The sequence below is a fragment of the Babylonia areolata genome, chromosome 2 (assembly GCF_041734735.1).
Source record: "Babylonia areolata isolate BAREFJ2019XMU chromosome 2, ASM4173473v1, whole genome shotgun sequence".
Lineage (NCBI taxonomy): Eukaryota > Metazoa > Mollusca > Gastropoda > Neogastropoda > Buccinidae > Babylonia > Babylonia areolata.
The window spans coordinates 40,743,031-40,760,424 of NC_134877.1; the positions used below are offsets into that span (position 1 = coordinate 40,743,031).

General features: G+C 37.6%; 1 protein-coding gene across 1 annotated transcript; it reads left to right on the plus strand.

Annotated features, from left to right (window-relative positions):
- The first annotated feature begins 203 nt into the window (after window positions 1-203).
- On the plus strand, window positions 204-17,194 carry LOC143301328 (uncharacterized). The gene is made up of 6 exons (XM_076615546.1): window positions 204-317; window positions 4,348-4,934; window positions 5,811-6,617; window positions 8,226-8,695; window positions 11,853-12,085; window positions 13,111-17,194. The coding sequence occupies exons 2-6, from the start codon at window positions 4,397-4,399 to the stop codon at window positions 13,259-13,261; spliced, it is 2,199 nt and encodes a 732-aa protein (XP_076471661.1). The 5' UTR covers window positions 204-317; window positions 4,348-4,396; the 3' UTR covers window positions 13,262-17,194.
- Window positions 17,195-17,394: the final 200 nt, after the last annotated feature.

The window sequence follows — 17,394 nt, forward strand, 5'->3', positions numbered from 1 at the left end:
CTATAGCGAGTAAAAGCATTGAATAGAGACCAATGTAACAAATGATTTTTTGGGTCTGTGTATTGAAAAAGATGAAAGTTTTTTTTATATATCTTGTATTATATATCTGTATAAAGTTAATTTAAACAAGTTTCCTGTTCATGGAAAAAAAACCGGAAGTTTAGACTTCGAATCTCCCTGGTCCTGATCACGGCACATTTTTTAGGTCATTAAACTCCAGTCTATCGAATCTGCGAGGCCAAAGCCACGAACAGCTTGACCTTTTTTCCATTTCATCTTTTTCACTGTTCAGACTGAGGCTGTCATCTCTGACTGAGGTGAGTAGAATTATTCATTTTTGTTCTGTGTGCCTGCTTTCAAGGGACATGTAAATGTACTGTGTGGTTAACCCGTGTTTCATGCCACAGAGTCTAGTTTTGAACTGATCTTTGTCATCCAATGCACTGTGTTGTCAACATCTGTACATGTCTTTCGTGCCATACAGTCGGATTCTTTGTTGCCCCTGTGTGGTGAACTTGTGGCAATGATCATGATGTTCTTTGTGAAGGTTGAGAACATGTGTTTCCCTACCACATGGTTTTAGATGGGCCTTTGTTTTTCTTGTAGTTCTGTTTTACATGGTTTGGGACCAAAGACCCACATTTTGAGTTTGATTCATGTTTTCTTTTCATCAGTGGTATTTTTTACTAATGATGTAATACTAATAGTAGTAGTAGTAGTAGTGGTGGTGGTGTAGGGACTGGTATTTGACTGCCTAGGCCTCTTGGCCATTTTTTTTATGTCCCCTTCAATATCGGTATCCTTTTATTTGTGCGATACATATGTTTTCTTTTACATGTTCTGTAAATCACTCATCAAAGTCAGTAAATTTTTCTTTTAAATTGATGTTCATGTCAAGGAGATTTTTGAACACATTAGTATTTTGTGCAAGTTTATTTTCGATTGGTAGTGCATTCCATATTTGTGTAATTCTATTAGCTAATGAATTTTTCCTTAGGTTAGTATTACAGGGCTCTTTACAAATTTTCATCGTTGAATTTCTTGTACTCTCATAATCTGACATTCTAAAAATATTAATTATTATTCACATTGACTTCATTATAATAGCAATTTAACATTTTGTATGTTTCTGTTAAATCCCCTCTTAGCCTTCTTCCCATTAATGAATGCATATTAAGTATATAACATTATAAGTCTCTGTTGATAGCTCATAGATTTGCATTCTTTTAATATTTTAGTTGCTCTTCTTTGTACCCTTTCTATGGCTATAGATTGTCTCTTGAGGTATGGGTGCCACACAATATTGCCATATTCCACTTGTGATCAAACTAATGTTTTATACAGTTTAAGAAATATATCTATCTAAATAGGTAAATGTTTTCTTAATTATTCCTATCATCTGGTTGGCTTTATTTATTATATTCTGTATATGCATGTCAAAAGATAGTTTATTATCAAAAATTATGCCAAGGTCTTTCTCACTTTGACATTTTTCAATGTCCTGTGTGGTGTCTTCTGTTATATGGTAATGTAGTTATCTTGTACTATCTGTTGATAGGCATTCTGCATATATAACATTTGAAACTTTAAAATGGGAAAGGGAAATCCATCTGGGTTTGGAAGAGTTAAACTTAAAGAAGCTGTGATTTCTGTATTTGAAATCTCACCTGCTTTGTGTATTCCGGAGCAATGACAATGGCGTGTCATTGGGTGTAGCCATACACTTTAAATAAATTGGTTTGTGAACTGGAGAAATTCCATAAGTAGTAGTAGTAATAGTATAGGGACTGGCAGTCATCTGTCTCGACCTCTCTGCCTTTTTATGTCCCCATCAAATCTTCATCTTCACTTCTTCCATTTTTTTTTTAATTCATTTATTTTCCTCTTTTGTTTGTTGTTGTTGGGTGGTGTACACAAGTACACTTCTGCAAAAAACTTTGTTTTATTTATCATAGTCATTTTTTTTTCTTTTAAGATGGTGTTGGGGTCAAGGAGATTTTTTAATGTGTTAGTATTTTGTGCAAGTTTAACTTCGGTTGGTAGTGCATTCCATGTTTGTGCAATTCGGTTAGCCAATGAATTTTTTCTAATATTGGTGTTGCAGTGTTTTAAACAAATTTTCTTTACTGCGTTCCTTGTGGTTGTACTATCATAGTCCGACATTCTAAAGATATGTCTTGCATTTACATCATTTATGTTATTTAATATCTTATAAGTTTCAGTCAAATCTCCTCTTACTCTTCTATATTTTAGTGAATGTAGATTTAAATATGTAAGTCTTTGTTGGTAACTCATACTCTTGCATTCTTTTAATAATTTTGTTGCTCTTCTTTGGACCCTTTCTAATGCTATAGATTGTCTCTTGAGGTATGGGTACCACACAATATTACCATACTCTACATGCAACCTAACTAAATAATGCTTTGTATAAATTGAGAAATATATCTTTGTCTAAGTAATTGAAGGCTCTCTTAATTACACCAGTCATTTGATTGGGTTTATTTATAATATTATCAATATGTGTATCAAAGGAAAGTTTATTGTCAAACGTTATTCCAAGGTCTTTCTCACTATGGCATTTCTCAATATTCTGCGTTGTTTTCTATTTTCATATGGTAATTGTTATTTAGATTCTTTTCCCTATGTGCATTACTTTACACTTTGAAACGTTAAAATAAAGGTTTCATTGGTTAGACCGTTCTTGTAGTGTATATAAATTAGTTTGTAATGTGAGATTTTTGCGTGCATCACCATAAATATTAGTGTCATCTGGGAAAATTTTACACATATTTTGTATACAATCAGGAAGGTCGTTTATATATATTGTAAAAAGTACTGGTCCAAGAATACTGCCCTGTGGAATACCACTGATTACGTTTGCGCAAGTTGACTTTTCTTCTCCTATCATAACTAATTGTGTTCTACCTGTAAAGAAGCTTCTTGTCCAGTTCAGTAAGTTACCAATAATACCATATGACTACGAGGCTAATTTTAATAACAGTCTTTCGTGTGGGACAGAATCAAATGCTTTTTTGAAGTCTAAATAAATTATGTCAATAGATTTACCGCTGTCTGTCATTTTAGTCAGATCTTCAATTACTTCTAATAGTTGCGTTATGCATGATCTATTCTGTCTTAAGCTATGCACAAAGGTTAATTATTTTCATATGTGAAATCATTGCATCTCTAATAAATTAATAAAAGATTCTAAAATCTTACACACTATACATGTCAGGCTCACTAGTCTATAATTACCTGGTTCTTGTTTTGACCCTTTCTTGTAAATAGCTGTTACCTCAGCCATCTTCCAGTCGTTTGGTATGGAAGCACTTTCAAGTGACTTATTATATATGATGCTCAGTGGAATAGCCAACTCTTTGCTCAACTCTTTTAAGAGCCATGAAGGTATTTGGTCTGGTCCTTGTGCTTTATATGGGTCTAAAGCTTTTAATTTATTTTCCACTGCCATAAGGGCGACCCTTAGATCACATACAATGATACATGGATATTTCCTGATCTGGAGCTTTCTCCAAGGTTAAGTAAATTTGTAACAGTCTCTTTTGTAAAAAAAAAACAAAAAAAAAACCACTTGCAAAGAAATTATTTAAAGTTTCTGCTTTTTCCCTATCTGTTTCTGCTAAACTACCATCTTCTTTTTTCAGTACTCCTATTTTCGTTCTTAGTTTAGTTCTTTCCTGTACATACTTCCAAAACATTCTTGGGCTATATTTACAGTTTTTTTGCTATGTTTTTTTGTTTTTTTTTTGGTACTCTTTTTCAGCTTTTTTTTTTTTTTAATTTTTTTAATGAACTTACACTAGTTACAGCACTTATTCCTTTCTGTTACATAACATAAATAGGGGTAACCTGTTTTTGTTAGTAAGAAACGCTTATATAGTTGACAGAAACAGAAAGACTGCACATATCTATTATTATCCGGTTCTGCTGCATGACCTAGATCCAAGTGAGAACGCAGCATACCTGACCAGACCATCTAGTATTGATTATATGGTTCTAACTTTTACTGTTTTTTTGTTAGCGGAAATTCACACATTCAGTCTCTTAATTTCAGGCTTTTTGTCTGTAAATTAATTATATAGTTAACCGTAAGAAAGTACTGAGTTATGGAAAATATATAGCTAAAAAACCATTTTTTTTCAATTTCTCCCCTATCTCTTTCTTTCAGTCTGTCTGCACATATTTCACTCATTCTGTCTGTGCCTTACTGTGTATGTGAGGATGTGTGTGTTATTGTGTGTGTGTGTGTGTGTGTGCACGCGTGTGTACAAGTTTCCATGTAAATTTGCACGTGCCTAATCAGGAACACACATTATTTAATGCTTACAGATCTTACAGCTGTGGGTTCCAGAAAAATTTAGAAGAGTAGATCCAAAAGATGGATCAGTCTTTTGTGAAGACAGGAGTGGTCCAAACCACAACCAGACACAGGAGAAGGTTTGATGATGGTGGACGGTCAGGACAGATGGTGAACTATGCTCCATACACACACCAGGCCTGGCATCAGCAAACTAGTCCACTTGAACTGACCACAACTGTTGGCCGGATTAAAGTGTCTGTGTACAGGACTGACATCACCAAGCTGCCTGTAGATGCCATTGTGAACGCTGCCAACGAGCACCTTGCTCATGGAGGTGGTGTGGCCTATGCCATTGCTCGTGCTGCTGGCTTTTCTCTGGAATCGGATGGAGACGAGTACATAAGAAAGTTTGGTCCACTGAAAGTGACCCAGGTTGTGGCCACAACAGGCGGTGCCCTGCCTTGCAGGAAGGTTCTCCATGCTGTGGGACCTCGCTGGACTGACTACAAGGACAAAACACAGTGTTGCCAACATCTAAGTGATACAGTTTACAACTGTTTTTCACTGGCCTCGGAGAATGGGTTCACTTCTCTTGCTGTCTCCTCCATTAGCTCAGGTGAGCCTCAGTTTGTATGGAAAAAGGGTGAATGTAATTTCAAATCAAAGGGCAGAATGAAATCAGAATGTTTTATTTTAAAAAAAAAAAAAAAGGATGATGTAAAAATGTACTTTTTATTTTTTTTTAAATTCTGTAACTCACATCCCCTCCTGCCCCTCCCATGCCCCCCCCCCCCTAACCCTCTAAAAAAAACAAAAACAAAAACACGAAAAACATCAAAACAAAAACAAAACAAAAAAACAACAAGAAATAAAGGGAGAGAGAGAGAGATTGATTGCACAAGGTTTTTAATGGATTTTTTTCTTTGACGTTAAGCCCTTTACTGAAGAGTTGACATGCACTTCAAATGACCTGCAGGTGCTTGTGCTGTGTAAACATGCACTGTACATCCAAATACCTTTTTTTGTTTTGCTCAGCATTGCAGAAAAGTTGACATTTAGGCAAGAGTTCACTCCCTTGATATATGTGGGTGTGAATGGTGGTGCTGGGTGTGTTGATGTGTGACAGTGAAAGGGGTGAGGGTGTTTTGTGACCAGTTTTCTGTGTGTGTAGTGAATAAATTGATAGGAGCATGATTTGATCAATGCATGTCTGTCCATGTCAGATGCATTGCATATATATTATTTATATTCGGTTGGGAATATACTATCGAACCAAAAATGTTTCTAGAATTTTTTTTCAGTATGCACCATAGAAAAATGTGTATGATAGATTTTGAATTTTCACACACACACACACATATATTGATCTATATATGTATATGTGTATATATATATATATATATATATATATATATATATATATATATAAGAAATATGAAATACCAAGTCCTGTAACGAAACGCTGTGATGATTTTCTAATATCTGATTGCAGCCATATTTGGTGTTCCTCAGCAGACCTGCTCAGAGTGTTACCTGGCTGCAGTGCAGAGGTTTGATGAAGAATGGGGACACAGGACCAGCCTACAGCACATCCATTTTGTTGATGTCAACGACACCATGGTCTCTGTTATGCAAAACACTTTCAGAAACTCTTGGAACACTCCAGTCACAATCCAGCTTGCGAGGTCGCAGTCCGAGTCCCCAGCGGGAGACAGTGCTCCCGTCAGTGAGTCAAGAGGACGGAGACGTCGTAGGCCAGAGCCCGCAAATGTAGGGCCAGCAAGGCCACAGTCGACAGGGTCACAACCCACAAGGCCAGAGCCCACAAATCCCGATGTCCAGCCTTCCCAACTGAGGTCACATCAAGCTGGAGGTGACCAGACACTGGAAAATCGTCGGAGCAGACACCATCCTGGAGACAGTACTGCAGTTGTTGACTGTCACGGCATCCGTGTTCTGTTCCAGTGTAAAGATGACATCAGTGTCAGCACAGATGCCATTGTTCTTTGGCAGGTTGAGGGTCAAAGTTTCAAAGATACATTTTCAAGGAAATTTATGTCTGCGAACAGTAAATTTTCCGCTGAGTTTGTTCCTAATTATGGCATAAAAGTACATCACAGAGGGGACATTGATATCACAGAGTCAAACAGCAGAATGGTGCTGTTGCCTGTGGTTGGCCTGTACCACAGAGACAGCCAACAGGAAATCCATGCAGGTGCACAGAAAGTCCTCATCAAAGTGAGCCAGGCCAGAAGGAGAACTGTTGCCTTCCCAGGATATCCATATGGAAAACATCATAGTAAGACACTTTTAGTAACATTCTTTTTTAGCTTTTTGTTTGTTTGTTTGTTGTCTTGCATCTTTTATTTCACAAGCACTGAAGAATATCAACATTATTTGTCTTTTGTTTTTGATGCATTTTGGAAACACACTTTACAATAGTTGTAACACTTTATACTGATGATAGTTTATTTTCCTTTATCAAGAAATGTGTTCTTGTCACTTCTGTGTGAGTGTGAATTATTTATTTGACATCATGCCCTGATGGTGTCAAACTGGTTTGGCCAGTTGGCCATTTTCTTGTGTGTGACTGATGCGGTATTAAGACACCCCCAGGCCTATTTATAGTTCAGCCAATAAGTGCAATTTTCTCCCCTCAGAGCATAGAAATTCACCGTTTCACATTATGTGGCCAACAGCGGACTGAACGTCACTCAGATTTATGCTCTTTGTTTCATGAAGTCTTTTGTTTATGTACTTGGCACTTTATTTTGTTTATTCTGTGGCTCTCTTTACCTTTTCCACTCTTGGTTCCTTCTGTCCATTGTTTTTCACAATTTATATATTTCTTCTGTCCTTGTCTCAACTTGAGAATGAAGTTGTTCATTGAAGCCACATTGGTTTTGTGTTCAATCACATGCCATGTCTTGCTCTGCCATTGGCAAACAGCAGACTTGAGGGGTGTAACGTCGGTGTGTTCTTGACCAGCCTTCCACTTGGGGACCCCCTTTATGTTTGTGGGTTTGAGTTATTCTCTGTACCTGTTGGTGATAATAATGATCCCATGGATTGTCAAGGATGGCACAGATATTTCTATTTGGACAATTGTTCCACCCTGCAAGACTGGCTAGGGTAAAAGGGCCACTGACAGTTGTCACCTATCCCAGCTTCAGATGCAGGGGTCAGTAAGTACAGACAGTCATCCAACCATTCTAACTCCCGATGTGTCTAGAAACCATTGGAGGCCCAGGTGGGTTTGTTTCTCCCTGGAACCCAGCAGGGGACATATTTGTTGTGTTGTTGCTCAGACAGCTAAGATCAGATACATCTTTCGTGCTATGAAGAACAGATTTAATAAAAAGTGAAATAAACAAACAGAAACTGGACTGTGATCTGCTGTGGCCCTGACCATTGTTGTTCATCTGGTGCCCTCTATTTTCTCTTAGCATCAAGAAAGATAATTCAAATGTTAATAACTTTCACCTCAACAATATCATCCATGTCCTCTGTTGCTGTGATCCTGTTCCGTGCCCCAATCACAGGATAGGTGACAGCACCTTCACATTAAATGAAGTGGTGTGGTCCTCCCACTACAATCACACCTCCCCAGAATCCATCTAGATCTATGTGATTGTGCCCATCACTGAACAGGGGTTACCATGGGCTGTGTATGATCCATCCTGGTCCTACATTCTGCTCCCCCTCCTACATCTCTCCATCATGTTAAATTGTTTCAGAATCCTCGTTTGCAAGTTTTATTTGCAAAGATAGGGGAACTGTGCCATGAAATATTGTGAAAATGATTGATGTAACATTCATACACACTTTAACAGAATGTGGTCAAGTTGCAAAGTAATTGCTCTTTTTGTTATATATTAAAATTGATATGAATTCTTATATTTTACAGATTCAGATCAGGCGCTAGAAGCATTTGCTGTGGCTTTGTACCAGGCAGTGAAAAACGTCAGCACCATGCCAGATGTAGCAATAACAGAAATTTACATTGTCCACCCTGAAGAAAAGAGCATACAAACATTGAAAGAATGCTTCGAAAGGGCTGTTGACAACACTGACAAAGCCAAACCAGACAGGAGGCAGAATTCAAGGCACAGCACCACACCTGTCTGCTCACTGTGTCGGAACGAGAAGCAGTGCAAGACCCTGGATACATGTGGACACAATCTCTGTGATGACTGTTCTAAACAATTGATGGAGCCAAAGTGTCCTGATTGTGGGACAGCATGGGGTGAAATACATGGTGACCAGCCAAAGGGAACAATGAAAGTCAAGTATGACAAAACACAGCAGCTACCAGGGTTTCCTCCAGGGACATTTGTCATTTCATACAAATTCCCAGGCGGGAAACACAGTGAGCAAGTAAGTTGCACTTTATGATTTCATTGTTTTTAAGTTTTGAGTGTCACATTTTAGGACAAAGCTCATGTGTAGCTTTTATTATCTATACATCAGTTGTGATTTGTGTGAGCGAAAACTGAATTTGACGAAGGTATTTTACATCATCAGATCTCACACATTTTATGTGCACTACCTATTACGTTTGCATATCTAAAGATTAACTGGATACTTAAAAAAACATAATAAAATTCCAGTCACCTTTTTAACAGATTTTTGTGATAATGTCATCTTGAAATCATCATAAAAAAACAGATTTGTCAAACTGGAAGTTTTACAGTTGTATGGAAGGGGGAACCATGGGTTCAGGAATAAACTCACCTCAGTGAAGTGTTAACACCATCTTTTTAACCTTTTGTTTCACATGGAACAGTGTTCAGTGACCATTATAAAACCAGTGAGGAACTTTAAATAGGGAAACAGAATTGAGCAGGGTGATAATGACATGTGTTGGAATATGGATTGTTACAGGTTTGGGTTAATCTCTGTACCTGTTCAGTGATCTATCACTTTATTGCCTGATCACAGTGTACAGAAATTTGCCTTCAGGTTTGTTCTTGGAGAGAAAAAATTGAAACGTACTTAACAAAACACACAGTCATTCCATCATAACAGTGGATCACATTTATACCAAATTAAAAAATATTCATGGTACATGGCAGGGTAGAGTTCGGGAGAAGGTGTAGTAGGGAAGGAGGGATGTCTCACAACCACCATCAAGTAAATCTTGTTACAACAGTGTGATATGTACTGTAAGACACCAAAGTTTGATATACAAATACATTTGTGAAAAAGTCTTATTTTAAGACTGAACCATATGATGGAAAATGTTTACACACACACTCACTCACACACACTCAATGCAGAAAAATATCAGAATTATCTCCATATATTTACAGACGGATCTGTTCTTGATGATAAAAATGCTGGTGCGGTTTTCTTTCTTCCTGCCTTTAAAGTTGAAAAATATTACTTTATTGGAAAACATCTTTCCATATTCACAGCTAATTGCTACTATACAAACTCTGAACTACTTAGTGAGCCATCAAATGGTTTTCTCGAAAATAGCATGCTTTGTTGATTCCAAATCAGTACTTGATGCTCTACATTTATTTAGCCTTGAAACAAGACCTGACTTAGTTATTGAGGCAAATCATTTGGTACATTGTTTGAGGATTAAAGGGACTGAGGTCAGTTTTTGTTGGGTGCCTTCTCATGTGGGCATCCATGGCAATGAAACTGCTGATAAAGCAGCAAAAAGAGGAGCACAAGATTCAGAAAAATCGACAAAAATACATGTCCATCTTTCCGTAAAAGAGACATACGCTTTATTAGAAAAATCAGTATGGGGTCGATTTCATAACCGATGGAAGGAAAACTTTTTAAAACATAAAGGAGATCATTCCCCGAGAATATTATTAAAGAAAAGATACTGAATCCATCAGCTTGCTGAACAAGATTGATAACCTCTACTTTCTTCCATATAAAACTTGATGCGCTGAAGACAAAGTAGAGTAAAAATGTTACATGCATCTGTGGTAAGCAGTTCAGCTTGCATCATTGTTTGTTTCACTGTCAGCAGTTACATACCTTCTTGCCAAGTATTTCAAAGAGAATAACTATTCTGCATTATTTCATAGCCCTATTTCTACATTCCTTGAATGTACTTCAGAATTTTGTAAATGGTTTCTGATTATTATTATCATTAATGAATTGTTACTGTTAAATGTAATTGCATGTTAGTTACAGATTTTTTGGTAGATTTCTACCTTTTCTGTTTTCCTCTTCCCTCACCCCTTCCCTGTGCCCCCCTTCCACCCTCCCCCCCCCCCTCCACACCCCCCCCCCCCCCACCTCCCCACTTTCTTTTTTTTGTATCATCTAATATCACTGATAGTGAAAAGACGCTTAACTAAAGAAAGAACTCAATGCAGCAGTACAGGTTTGAAAGAAATAAGCCACAGTGTTGACTACTTCTTTTAAAAAAACAAAAACAAAAAACGAAAAAAACCACCTCTGTGAATGAATCATTCATCTTGATCAACAGCAAAAGTCACAGAAAACAATTACAATGTCTCAGAATCACTGCATGCCATAACAAGTCTGTCTGTCAGGTGTTTAACGTCCTTTGTACACAAAACAATTGCAGCATCGCCGGCGAACATTTTTCTGATGAGTGTGTGGCTAACTTACTTGTGTGGTGTGGTAGCCTTGTGGTAACACGGACATGCAAGAAGCCAGAGAATCTGAGGGCATGAGATCTGATTCCACATTCATCAGTATTCTCTCCCCATCCACTAGACCTTAAGTGGTCATCTGGACACTAGTCATTCAGATGAGATGATAAACTGAGGTCCCGTGTGTAGCGTGCACTTAGTGCATGGAAAAGAACCCATACCAACAAAAGGGTTGTCCCTGGCAAAATTCTGTAGAAAAATCCATTGTGATAGGAAAACAAATATACTTACAGGTTGAAAAAAGAAAGGAAAAAAAGTGGCTCTGCACTGTAGTGATGAGCTGTCTTGAATTTCACACAAAGAAACCTGTTGTGACAAAGATTGATGTAATGATATGATATGATGTAATGTAATATAATGTATTATGTATTATAGTATGAATATAGTATGATATAATGTTTTAATTCTTAAAAAAAAAAAAAATAATAATACAAGGAACAGGTGGTAGAAATTGCCATTTGCATCTTTTACATTGGGTTTACCTCCACTGGGTTGGAGGGGGAGGGGGGGGGGTATGGGGTTGAGAGGATTTAGCAAGGCAGAGGTTTGGGTAGAAGGATAGGGGAGGAAATGGGGGTTGGCGGGGTTGGCAGAACAGATAAACACACACACACACACAGAGAAAAAGAGAAGAAGAAAATAACATGTTAACTGTTGTCCACCTAAATTACATTTTCATGTTAACTATTGATCATTTGCTTAGCATTCACAGATCACTACTACTACTTTTATTTCCCCGTCAGCTGTTTCCTGAATCACATCTTTCAATATTGCTTGTTTGCCAACATTGCTTGCATAAGCATATATTGCCAATGAGCTATATTATTTGACAAAATGAAGAATTGCAATTGCTGCAGAGTAAACAGACTTGTTCCAAATTTCAGGCTAGGCAGTATGCAGAAGAAAAATACCTTGGAAAAGAAGAAACTGCCTATCTTCCTGATGTACCTGAAGGCCGAGAAGTTCTGATGCTCCTGAAGATAGCGTTTGATCGAGGCTTGCTTTTCACACTGGGTGAGATCCAGAGATCCAGTCGGTTTCACTCTCAACGAACACCAGAATATGGTATAACCTGGAGTGGCATTGAACACAAGACAGCCAAAAAGCAAGCTGCCAGGTATGTAGTATTTTGATTGGATGACAGGATGGTTTTACAGGTTCTTCCACAGTTGTTATGGAGATCATTGTTTTAATATTGCGTAGGTTGTTGCTGCCGTTGCCCTACAGTCAGCCAGTTTTATCTTATGTCTGTTAGATGGACCTGATCTTTGTTTTTAAGTTCACAGTAGTTTGTGAAATCTCTTGCTTAAGGTTGATTGGTAGTTTACCTGTAGTCTGGTCACACAAGTTGGTGATTTCAGACTCAAGATTAATGAAATAAAAAAAAAATTCACATTTGTCAGAACGGTTTTAACAGTTGAAGGAAATTTAGAATGAGGGGGAGGGAGAGAAGAAAAAGGAAAAGAAAGGGGGATGGGGGTGGGGGGGGATGAAACAAACATACATGTATACAGTGGTTGAAAGAAAGGTGGTGGTGCTTACAGTAAATTTCCTTCTGGACTGTGTAACATGTGACTGGCTGGTTTCAGAAGAGACAAATTTTAACAGTGAAACAATATCTCCCCCCCCCCCCACCCTCCCCCCCCCCACACCCCTCCAAAAAGAATAGTGTCAACTGCTAGATGTTCATTGCATAAACAGTTTGCTTTTTTACCAACACTTTCTTGGGAATCAAGCAAAAGTTGAAGCATTATGCTTTTAACATTATTGCTGAAAATGTATACATTCAACAGATTAAAATACCCTTGGACAGGACTTCAGAAAGATTAAAACAGTTCCTTTTCCATGATATCACACATTTCTGAGGATAGCAAGACGCAAGGAATTCCATCATCAATAGTTGCTCCACATTTCGTAAGGCGATCAGCATGTTAGTTATAAAGAAATCCACAATGTGAATGTATCCAGCAAAAGTCAGACCATTCCTTTCATCTGAATACAATGAATTTACTTTATTTCAGAAATGATATTTCCCTTTATCTGATTCTGACTTAATATGAAGGGTTGCAAAACAGATTTAGAATATACATAAGCAAAATGTTTAGATAAAAAAAATAGGGGGTCAGTGATACTGTGTTACAGATACAGCTTCCCAGACGATGGCTACTTGAATCGTGTGCAGCAACAGTTGGCAGTAGTGGGTGTGTTTGCAAGTGACCTCACTGAGCAGCAGAAAACATTCATTCGTGTGTCAAGTGAACCTGTCAAATCGGCTCTGTCCTCACTGTTCTGAGATCATCATTGCAAGATATGTTCTTACCTGCCATACTTTTACCTATGTGCAAGGCGACGGGAAATACAGAGAGCAGCAGTGACCTGAAGTTGTTTGATTCAGTATCCAGTTGAGGAGTGTTTGACCCTGTATCTTGTTGGGGAGTGAAAAGTCTCTGAACTTGTTTGTTGTAATCAGTCACTGTGTACGCTTAATGACTTGAGTGATGCTTGGATGAGGGCTGAATTTAGTTGGTTTTTTTGTTTGTTTGTTTTGTTTTCATACAATTTTGGGGGTACTTGGATTTGAAAGGAATGGACAACTATCTGCCCATCAGTGTGTGTGTGTGTGTGTGTGTGTGTGTGTGTGCACGCACGCATGTGTGCTTGTGTGATTGCGATTGTTTTAGTTTTGTTGGATGAGTAGTTGAAAAATCTATCCTTGTATTTTGCTAAGATTCTGTTTGAGACGGTGAGTAAAGTTCACGTTGGTGTGTACATTGTGTAAATACTATGTTAGAATTCAATTTTATGACATTTATTCTTTTTTTGTGTATGTTTTCTACATAGATGCAGTTTGTTGAAACCTTTGTGACATCACTTGTTCATTTTGTGAAGTACAGAAGGCTGACATTTTCAAATAAATTCAAGGGTTATATTTATAAATTATTATGACTTGAAATTCTCTGCATGTCTTAAATGATTGATTGTAAAATCTGGTATAAGCAAATGGCTTGTGATTTTGTTATTTCATTTTGAATTGTGCGGTTTTTGCGAATTTTGATTTTTTTTTTCAAGCTCTTTCTGTCAGTTTATATCAGTACGTGTATGTGTTAATTGATAAGAATGCACAGTAGCTTCCCCTTTCACCAAGGTAACATCAAAGTAGCTGGAAAGTCATGGTGCGTGCAGTGTACATGTAATGAAACACCTCCAAATCCACCATGCAGAGTAAAAGACAGAGGCATGGATGGTGGGAGGAGGTAAAACACATGAACTTAGTGGAGTTGGAAAATTGTGATGCCAGGTTCTCTGTCAAACTGCACAGTGTTTTAGTGCTTTATAAAAACGCCATAAAATCAACCAGACATACTGATTTTCAATGAACTAAATTGTAACTTTTTTTAAATCATGTACTCAGATTTGTTGGATCAATTTTTGGCAAACTCTGTAACCCACAGAGACAGTCACAGGAAAGAACAGAATTATTTGGATGGGGCGATAAACCAAGGCTCCATGTGCAGCTTGCACTTAGCGCACATGAAAGAAACCACAGCAACAAATGGGTTGTCCCTGGCAAAATTCAGTAGAAAAATTCATTTTTATAATAAAAGAAACACACTTGCAGACAGAAAAAAAGAACAAGAGTAGCATAGTGACACACTCTCCCCAGAGAGAGCAGCTTGAATCTCGCACAGAAAAATATGTTGTGACAAAAAGTAATAAGGAATACAATAGAGTTAGAGTGTTGGACTTTCAATCTGAGGGTCTTGGGTTCGAATCACGGTGACGGCGCCTGGTGGATAAAGGATGTAGATTTTTCCAATCTCCCAGATCAGCGTATGTGCAGACCTGCTAGTGCCTGAACCTTCTTCGTGTGTGTACGCAAACAGAAGATCAAATACGCACGTTTAAGATCCTATAATCCATGTCAGCGTTCGGTGGGTTATGGAAACACAAGAACATACCCAGCATGCACATCCTCGAAAGTAGAGTATGGCTGCCTACATGGCGGGGTGAAAACAGTCATACACGTAAAATCCCACTCATGTACATAGGAGTGAACTTTGGAGTTGCAGCCCACAAACAAAGAAGAAGTAGTTTGCTATAGACATGTAGAGTTAGAATTCATCCCTGACTTGTGTCAGTTTTTGAATTTTACAACACAAGTGTGGTCTTTTCTCTTCCCACTGAGATTATTGATATAATAATTTATATACGTTTGCTTTCATGATTGAAGTTTTTGATTATGAACTGTAGTTGGTGTGTGTGTGGCAGTGTGTCTGTGTCTTGTCTGTGTCTTCTTTCTAGTGTTTAGATTTGTACAGTCGTTTTAAAATTTACTTTAGCAGCCCAGAGGTGTCCCTTGTCATCCGCATCCTTGTGAAAAATCCTGATTTGATTTGACCATTGAGAATGGCATGACTGGTTATCATTGCAGTGTGAATCTGTTACATGTGTGATTTTCTTGAAGTACTGTTGATGAACCTTTGGGTGTGTTACAAGAAATGGTCTTTATGGTGTTGTTGTGTCATCAAACTTCATATTGGCTCGCATTGTTAAAAAGTAATGTATCACTGGGTCTAGTATTTCTTGTTTGTCTGTGTGATGATTTAACTGCATTGTAATGAGTTGACTAAAACCCAAATGATTGCTTGTTTGATACTCCATGATGATTTGAGACATACTTGCTTAAAACTTGACCAGAACCCAAATGCTTCATACTTGTGGACTCTTGAGACATGCACATGTGAATGATAGCTTGACAGAAACACAAATAACTCACGATACACATCTTGAGACGTACAGATGTTTTGAATCAGTTTACTGTATATTTGCCAGTCAGCCACAATGTTTTCAAACATTAATTTTTGTTTTGTGGAATTTCATTTCTTCTGGGTTTTTCAGTTCACGGACAGTGTACTATATAATGTGTGAAGCAACATCGTTGACAGCCCTTTGACCTGCAGGCTTCACTGCAGCAGGGGAACTCACTGAGAACACATCATTACGGATCCATGCTTTGTGTGTCTTGTTGAACTGACAGTGCACATGCTGATGAATTATGCTGAGACTGCATGTGTGATGTGTGTGGGGGGTTTTTTGTTTGTTTGTTTTTTTGTTTGTTTGTTGTTGTTTTTTAGAGCTTGTCAAAGGAAATCTTTGTGGACGTTGTGTGTGTGTGTTAAAAAAAAGTTTTTAAATTTTAGAGGATGCATTGCCTTTTTATATTTCTTATTGTGTTGATGATATATTTGAATGTTAATGAAAGACTGTGATGTATGTGCCAGTAAGAAAAAGGATGCATGGTGAGATAATCCTTGTGTCATTGCAACCAGTTGAAATTGTATGTGCTGTGTGTGCACAAATTAGAATTGTGGCAAAGAGTTGTGTAACATGAAGAGTGTGTAATATATAAAGAGTGATAATGTAACGCTGCAAGTCTCTGACGTAGAATGTTCAGTGTATGTACTGCAGTGAAGTGGACATTATTTTCACAGTACAAAGATGAATATGAGAGCATATATCCATATCAAATAAGGAAGAAAAGTTGATGCAAGACAGATGAATGATATCACAACTGACTATCCCACAGGTTTTTGTTTTTTGTGAATGTAATGAAAACATTCTCAGTTTCTGAAACCATTCTGTAAGCAGTTCATATTTGTATAGTCTGTTAATGCATTGACCTTGTATGTTTAAAATGTAAATGGAAACTAGAAAAAGGAAAAATGATCCATTGGTTAACTGGCGTTTTTCATTGAAGGTTTTTTTCCATTTATTCATACCAATAATGCGTTTGATGTGCCTAAAAGTATTCTTTTGAGATGTGCTCTAAGAATTCATAAGTATTTCTTCTGTAAATGGTATGCTTGCTTGCCTTCATCTGATGTGGTTGAGTAAAATTGTAATGTGAAATTTTGTTGATTCAGTTTGTTTTCATTTTTCTTGTAAGTATTAACTTTGTATTATAGCCTCCAGCTGAATGTGATTTACATAATTAAAGATTACCAGTTGCCTCTGAAGAGGACATGCCATACATGGTGGTTTATGCCTGTGTATTCACAGGGGAAACATGTCTGTTTCAGTCTGTAAGTCAAGGTTGTTCTGAGCTATAACTCACAGCACTGTGACAGTGGAGAAGTGTGACTTGCAACAGTTTATCTGCAGTCAAGGATATAATGGAAGACCACTGTTTGTACAGAAATCTACTGGATGATTTTCATTTAAGTGATGAAACATGATGATGATAATTGATTTTCTTTCCTCTTTTTCTTGTGTGTATGTGTGTGTGGGGGGTGGGGGGGAGGTAGGTGGTGGTGGGGGGATCTGGGGTGCTCATGTATGCATGAGTCAGTTGAAATATTGTTACTGACTTTACAGCATCCAAGTTTTGTGGTAGTGATTCAGAATGTCTAATTTTTATTCTGGCAT

Excerpts from the sequence above, each read along its gene's own strand:
- LOC143301328 (XM_076615546.1), top strand. The coding sequence starts at position 4,397 with ATGGATCAGTCTTTTGTGAAGACAGGAGTGGTCCAAACCACAACCAGA. Across the intron at positions 4,935-5,810 it reads TGTCTCCTCCATTAGCTCAG|CCATATTTGGTGTTCCTCAG; the intron begins GTGAGCCTCAGT and ends ATCTGATTGCAG. Across the intron at positions 8,696-11,852 it reads GCGGGAAACACAGTGAGCAA|GCTAGGCAGTATGCAGAAGA; the intron begins GTAAGTTGCACT and ends TCCAAATTTCAG.